General features: G+C 29.7%; 1 protein-coding gene and 1 pseudogene across 1 annotated transcript; both read left to right on the top strand.

The window, feature by feature from the left end:
• Positions 1 to 170: 170 nt before the first annotated feature.
• On the top strand, positions 171 to 1,499 carry LOC125851099 (alcohol acyltransferase 16-like; annotated as a pseudogene).
• A 1,706-nt stretch (positions 1,500 to 3,205) lies between these two features.
• On the top strand, positions 3,206 to 5,053 carry LOC125851104 (methanol O-anthraniloyltransferase-like). Its single transcript, XM_049530893.1, has 2 exons — positions 3,206 to 3,713; positions 4,094 to 5,053. The coding sequence occupies exons 1-2, from the start codon at positions 3,273 to 3,275 to the stop codon at positions 4,997 to 4,999; spliced, it is 1,347 nt and encodes a 448-aa protein (XP_049386850.1). The 5' UTR covers positions 3,206 to 3,272; the 3' UTR covers positions 5,000 to 5,053.
• The last annotated feature ends 2,866 nt before the right edge of the window (positions 5,054 to 7,919 follow it).

Below are 7,919 nucleotides of genomic sequence, written 5' to 3'. Positions count from 1 at the left end.
CGCTTTATCCCCCAATTATTAATCATCATATAGTCATATATTGAGTCATTTTTTTCGGAGCGAATCACGATTTAATCGGGATCCAATATGAATACTGGTCCTTCTTGATACCTTGGCACTCTATGAAATATAACTCCAAATGCTTACCAAAAATACATGTTTGGGACAAAATGCAAATTTCAGTAAGACATCACAAACCAAAATTAGTAGTTCCATCAAGTGTAACACCTAGTGAGATAAAATATATCTCTGAAATAGATGATCAAGGAAGTGCTCGTTTTCAAATTCCCATAATAATGTTTTACAAATATAATTCTTCAATGGAAGGGAAAGATCCTGCAAAGATCATAAAAGATGGATTATCTAAAAAAATTGTGTCTTACTATCCATTAGCTGAAGAACTTAATAAAAAACTTATGGTAAATTGTAATAGTGAAGGAATCATGTTTATTGAAGCTGATGCTAATATAGAGCTTGACAAATTAGGTAACTCTATTAAACTACCATGTCAATACTTAGATTTACTACTTCATAATGTTCCTGGTTCTGATGGGATTATTGGTTGCCCTCTTTTGCTAATTTAGGTAAAGAACATTCTATATAAATCTTCTTTAAATTTTCTTATTAAAAAAATTAGGAAAAATATACAAGTACCTCTTAGACTATGACTGAAATCTCCGAGACATACATTAACTAAACTAAGGTCCTATTACCCCCAGAACCCATTTTTTTTTTGTAATTTTGTACACCGTTTTGACTTACATGACATCTAAATATCTCTCACGTGCCTGAATTGCGTGAAGTCACGGAATGTGCTACGTAAGATAAAAGGTGTACAAAATAAAAAAAAAATGAGTTCGGGAGGGTAATAGGATCTTACTTTAGTTAAGGTGTGTTTCTGAAACTTCGGTCATAGTCTAGGGGGTTACTTGTGCCTTATCCCAAGAAAATAATCTACTATTACACAGTAAAATTACTATACCAGAATATCTCTATGTATAGGTGACCCGTTTTATCTGTGGTGGATTTGTTGTTGGATTTAGACTGTATCACACTATATATGATGGATGCATATGGCTTCAAAATGTTTCTAAATGCATTAAGTGAGTTAATTCAAGGAGCTTCTCGACCTTCTATATTACCTGTATGGAAAAGGGATCTCTTAAGTGCTAGATCATTACCAAGTATTACATGAATTTGATGAGCAAATTGAATTAAAAATTGCATGGGAATCTATTGAAGACAAGTTGATACAAAAATCATTTTTCTTTGGAAATGTACAAGTACCTCTTAGATATGTTGGATTTGATTTTGGATGGGGAAAGCCTATTTTTGGTGGGGTTCCAAAAGCTATATCTGTAATTAGTTTTGGGGTGCAAGTTAAAAATGACAAGGGAGAAAAAGGTATTTTGATAGCTATAAATTTGCCTCCCCAAGCCATGGAAAAATTTCAAGAAGTTATCTACAAGACTTTAAGAAATGTGAAGGAATCAATATAATTTTAAAGATGTAAATTTTTTTTTTCTCCATTTGTATGTTTTGGGAGTGAATAAATCAAAATTTTGAAGCTTGTAATATTCCACCCTTTTTCCCATTAATTAGTAATACTTGTCAATTATGTATGATATTTAAAAAGTCAAGTATATGTTATGTTTTATTGGAATTAAATTTTAAAGAAAGAATGACTTTTGAAATACGTAATATATTATTATTATTATTATTCAATTTTTCTTAGTTAATTTTTCACTAACATTTTGCTAAAATGAATATCATACGGGGCGAATATACATAAAAGGATAAAATGTCAAGACATTTGGATGCTTTGGTTGAGTTAACAAGGGATCTTAAAAAGGATGTTTAGCCTTTGTAAGATTGAATATGACATAAAATTGTGATTAAAATATAATAATAATACCGATTAAACTTGAGTTGAATTGAATCAAATTAAATTTTCAAAATTAGACAATCTTTTTAAGGTTGAATACGAATTGGAATGAATATTAGTTTTCTATTATTTATTAACATGTTAGTTTCTATATATTTTTTTTATATTTATATATTAATTTTAGTTTAATTATTATTTCGATTATCAGAGAATTAAATTATAAAAATATTAATACCTTTAAAGTTAATCGTGCTTGTGTCAACATTTTTTTTCTTCAAAAGTGGTTGGATATTTACAGCAATGGTAACACCTCGTAGTAATAAACATCTTTCTGAAATATTAATATGTTGGAACTATATAAATACAATTAATGATTTACATTCTCAACGCCCCAACTATTTTATTATTTTTATTATTCCTTTTCAATTTATTACAACAGAAGGGGTAGTATTTATTTAAAGGCACATGTTTCTCATCTTTAATTTGATTTAACAACCCACATAGCTGTTTTTTTCTTTGTTTGATTAAAAATAGAAATATTCTATCAAACTAATATGAATCACTACACATTGACGTTGAACGGTCATTGATAATTTTTTTCTTTTTTGGACTTATTAATGTAACGTTCACGAAGAAAGAAATTAAAGAAAGAAAAACGTTTTCTTAAAAATGGTTGGACATGCATATTCCTTACATATTTTCTAATCACCAACAAAATAGTAATCGATGAATCGCCTTTTACTTATCTACTATTTTTTAAATATATTTTTATTCTTAACATTCATTCGTTATTTCTCAAAATCTAACACTATAACATTAATTAATATGAGAATTGTAGTAAAATGCTCATATTAAATATTAATTTTTAAGCAGCATGTAAAATTCAAAGTAGACAAGTAAAAGTAAATAGTTGGAGTATATAAGAGAGAGACGTAAAACCTTATCTCTGGTGAGCTAGACGGGGAATGAACGTGTTTATCCTTTCTAAACAAGAAGTTAACGAAACAACTAATTTCAAAATTTTTAATGTAAAATAAGTCATAAATATTTGAAATTGACTATAAATCATAATGCGTAGTAATTAAAAGTTAAAATTATTTATAAATTCGAGTTGAAATTGAGACAAAAACAATTTTAATAATGCCTGTGTTAAACATTATTTTAAAAAATAAAATAAAACGAATGGCCGGCTGGATAGTCCAACGTTCCCACACCACACATTTTTTGTGTTTGTGATTGAATAATGATCAATTACACATCTCTCACTTGATGTAATTGACACTATAAATCTCATTCCAAATGCTTACAAATAATTCATATTTCAAAATAACAACTCATCGTTACTTAGCACTCTAAATTCTATTAAACCGAATAACACATTACACGTATGGCGCACAAGACTATGCCAATTTCAATAACACATCACAAGCCAAAATTAGTTGTTCCATCAATTATAACACCCCATGAGATAAAACATCTTTCTGAAATAGATGATCAAGGGAGTACTCGTTTCCATGTTTCTATATTAATGTTTTATAAATATAATTCTTTAATGGAAGATAAAGATCCCGCAAAAATTATTAAAGATGGATTATCTAAAACACTTGTTTTTTATTATCCATTAGCTGGTAGACTCATTGAAGGGCCTAATAAGAAGCTTATGGTAAATTGCAATGGTGAAGGAGTCTTGTTTATTGAAGCTGATGCTAATGTGGAGCTTGACAAATTAGGTGACTCTATTAAACCACCATGTCCATACTTAGATTTACTACTTCACAATGTTCCTGGTTCTGATGGGATTATTGGTTGCCCTCTTTTGCTAATTCAGGTAAATAACATTCTATATAAATCTTCTTTAGATTTCTTATAAAAAAACAAAATCTATTACATAGTAAAATTACTAAACTAGTCCTTCGGGATGGCTAAGTTGGTTTGGAGGGTGGTTATCCACACGGATGACCCGGGGTCGATCCCTCCTCAATGCCTTCTGAGTCGAGTCTGTCGCATAGAGTTTGCCTAGTGCGGTTTACTAAACTAGTCCTTCGAAATGACTCAGTTGGGTATACATCCCCTCTGTGTGGTTTGAAGTCTATTACACAGTGGGGAATTTACCCAGTGCACCACAGAGTGCTCACCCGAAAGGCAGAGGTTGTAACCGCTGCAGGTTCCAAATTTTTTTTTACTAAACTAGAATATCTCTATGTATAGGTGACCCGTTTTAGCTGTGGTGGATTTGCGGTTGGATTTAGAGCTAATCACACTATGGTGGATGCATATGGTATCAAAATGTTTCTAAATGCATTAAGTGAATTAATTCAAGGAGCTTCTACACCTTCCATATTACCTGTATGGCAAAGGCATCTCCTAAGTGCTAGATCATCACCATGCATTACACGTACTCACCATGAATTCGATGAGCAAATTGAATCAAAAATTGCATGGGAATCTATTGAAGATAAGTTGATACAACAATCATTTTTCTTTGGAAATAAGGAGATGGAAGTAATTAAAAATCAAGTTCCTTCAAATTGTGGATGTACAAAATTCGAGTTATTAGTGGCGTTTTTATGGAAATGTCGTACCATTGCTCTTGATTTGCACCCTGAAGAAATTGTTCATTTGACATATCTTATTAACATACGTGGAAAGTCACTAGAATTTGAAGTACCATCTGGATATTATGGGAATGCATTCATTACTCCAGCTGCAATATCGAAAGCAGGATTATTATGTTCAAGTCCACTAGCATATGCAGTTGAATTGATCAAGAAACTTAAAGATCATATGAATGAAGAGTACATTAAATCACTAACAGATTTAATTGTAATTAAAGGGAGACCAGAGTTATCAAAATCTTGGAATTTCATTATCTCAGATAATAGGTCTGCTGGGTTTGATAAATATGATTTTGGATGGGGAGAGCCTATTTTTGGTGGAGTTCCTAAAGCTGTATCATTAATTAGTTTTGGTGTGCCTGTTAAAAATGAGAATGGAGAAAAGGGTATTTTGATAGCTATAAGTTTGCCTCCTTTTGCTATGAAAAAATTTCAAGAGGTTGTGTATAACCTTACTTTAAGAAATGTGGAAGGAGCCAACATAATTTCAAAGATGTAAAAGTACTTGTCCTTCTGGTATGATATTTATAAATCAAGTATTTGTTTTATGTTCGATTGGAGATGAAATTTAAGTTCGATATCATTCAATTTGTCAATAATTAAAAAAATTTCTTGACATTTCGCTTAGGTGAATGTCATGCGACATGTCACCTCACCCTAGCAATATTTTACCTTTTATTTTAGTTAAAAAAAACATTAGGGGTAATATTTATGAAAATCACCTATATTTTCTTATCTTTTGGCTTAACAACCAATCCACATCACCAACAGTTTGATGTTTAAGGGTTAAGTAAAGAACCAAAACTTTTTAAATCATTGATTTTCATTTAGGGAAAGAAGGAAAGACAAAAGTTTTCTGAAAAAGACATTTGGAGTGTGTTTGTTTAGAGCCATACGTGTGTATCCTCTCATCCATTTTTCGATTTCGGAACACAAAATTTAAGAAAGAAGAAAATAATTTAAAATTTTATAATTTGAAATAATAGTTATAAATATTTGTGTGAGTTATAAATTATTTTATTAAGGATTAAAATGAGAAGTAATTTAAAATTAAAACTTTTTTCTAAATAAACATGTATAATCATTTTAAGATTGATTAAAAAGAAAAGTACGACACATAAATTAAAATTAAAAAATGTAATAATATGGGATAAACTCGAGTTGAACTGAACCAAATTAAATTTTCAAAATTAGTAGAACCGAGCCTTAATCTAGGGGTGTCAATGAGATGTTCAACTGATTATCTTATAAAATTTATATCATACCAATTTTTGTAGTTATTTTGTTTTGTATACCAAAATTAAACTTTTCCAAATCATCTCACCATCTTGGTTTCTCTTCATTATGGTATTTTTACGATTTGATTAATCTTTTTTTAATATTTTTAAACCGCCATGTAGAGTTATTCTGTACTAGTCCCAGAAGTGAGAACACCAGGTTGAAAGATATTAGTTTGAGAGGATCCGGACGAAGTTGTAGGCATTGGGCATTATTGTGGATGTGCCAAAGTAATCTATAAGGTTGATTTTCGTTAAAAAGGTGATCTAAAATTCAACTTCAACCTAAGTCGCAAAAAGCCTGGTCGCTTTTCGAAAAGTGACCTCACGAGGTCGCAAAAAATCGACCTCATGAGGTTGGTTTATTTAGGTCACCTTTCTGCAATGTCATGATGTTCGGATTTTTTTTTACTTTTTATTTTTGAAAAATACCGACTTCATGAGGTTAAGTTTTATAAAGTAAGTCAGAATCAACTTGAGGCCTTTAAATTTTCTTTAAATAGTCTATTAATCTTCTATCTCTTTAAGATACAAACTTGTAAATAACTTTTTTACCATTGATTTCTTCTAATAATTCTTGTTCAATTTATAATATATAGACCATATAATTTTTCTTGAGAAATATATAGTACTTCAGATATATGAAGCTTCGCCTAATAATTATTTTCCTCTTATATCCAAATTTTATTTTATGTTTCCTATGAATACTCAATAATTTGTTTAAGAAAACATATAAGTTGCTATTAATTGTTAAAAAAAATGGAGGCCTTCAATTTTTGGGGCTCATAATAAATGAAGCTTCTTCTAATAATCATTTTCGGCCTCGTATATGATTTTTTTTCTATGAATACTCGATATACTTTTTCTAAGAAAAAATATACTAACTTATTATTGAAAAAAAGAAAGAAGAGGCCCTTCAATTTTGGGGACCTAAGGCACCAACCTTTTAATTGGAGAAAGAATAAAACTTAAACTTGGGTAAAAATACAAATTTCGCTAGTTTAGGAGCAAATTGGTTCTCTTTGCACGAGTTTCAAATATTACAAATCTTACCGAAATTCAGACTTGGATACATGTATTAGCTGTGTCTAGATACATGTATTTATGATATATGTGGTCATAGATGTAATTAATTATAGATACATTGAATCCTAGTGAATTCACTTGTATGTAACTCTCTCGCTCGCCTCTCTCTTCTCTCACTCCCCTCTCACTCCTCTCTCTCTTTTGTATCGGTAGTTCTTGATGTGTTTGAAAGGTATATTGGATTCAGATATATGTATCTAGTGTGATTCGCACATAGACTCTCTCACTCGCTTCCCTCTTATCTCAATCGTCTCTTTATGATTCTGTATCTCAGAATGTATTTGATAGTTAAAATGCATGTATTCTGGTATATCTAAATTAAAATTTTATATGAAATTATTAATTAGTGAAATAATAGGTACATATTATCAAACTATAGGGAAAATAATAAATATGGAAGGAATGTTTGTATAACCAGATAATTCTTGCATAAAACTATCCAAATCATTGAGTTTCAAAAAGAGAAAGAAAAATGTTTTCTAAAAAAGCATTTGGAGTGGGGCTAAAGAAATAAATTAATAATGTGTTTAGAGCCATACACATGTATGGTAGTAATAAAAGAGAGGGACATAAGCCTAACGTCTTGTCAATTAGATGGAGGATGAACATGCTCATCCCTTTCCAAACATGAAGTATTAAAAAATAAAAAATAAATTATTTTAAGATTTTAAAATTTAAATATTTAAGTAAGTGACAAATCATTTTATTAAGATTAAAATAAGAAGTAATTTAAAGTTGAAATTATTTCTAATCAATAAGGATGTACATATAACTATTATAAGATTGATTAAAAAGAAAAATATGACACATAAGTTGATAAAAAAAAAATATGTACAATGCAGGCTAAACTCAAGTTGAATCAAACCAAAGTAAATTTTCTAAATTATTGAAACCGAATCTTAGTGTAGGGGTGTCACTGAGATGATTCGACCTGTTATATTATAAAATTTATATCATACTAATTTTTCAATTATACATTTTGGGTTAGATTTTTCTACATCATCCTATCATCTCGATTTCTCTTTGTTAGTGGTATCAATACAATTTGATTAATTT

This window comes from Solanum stenotomum, unplaced genomic scaffold, assembly GCF_019186545.1.
Source record: "Solanum stenotomum isolate F172 unplaced genomic scaffold, ASM1918654v1 scaffold222, whole genome shotgun sequence".
Lineage (NCBI taxonomy): Eukaryota > Viridiplantae > Streptophyta > Magnoliopsida > Solanales > Solanaceae > Solanum > Solanum stenotomum.
Note: the sequence above shows the minus strand (reverse complement) of the source record. Positions and strands in the feature narration are given on the sequence as shown.

Bases quoted from the DNA above. Each gene is read 5' to 3' on its own strand.
- LOC125851104 (XM_049530893.1), top strand. From the start codon at position 3,273: ATGGCGCACAAGACTATGCCAATTTCAATAACACATCACAAGCCAAAA. The intron at 3,714-4,093 runs GTAAATAACATT...CTCTATGTATAG, and splicing joins GCCCTCTTTTGCTAATTCAG to GTGACCCGTTTTAGCTGTGG.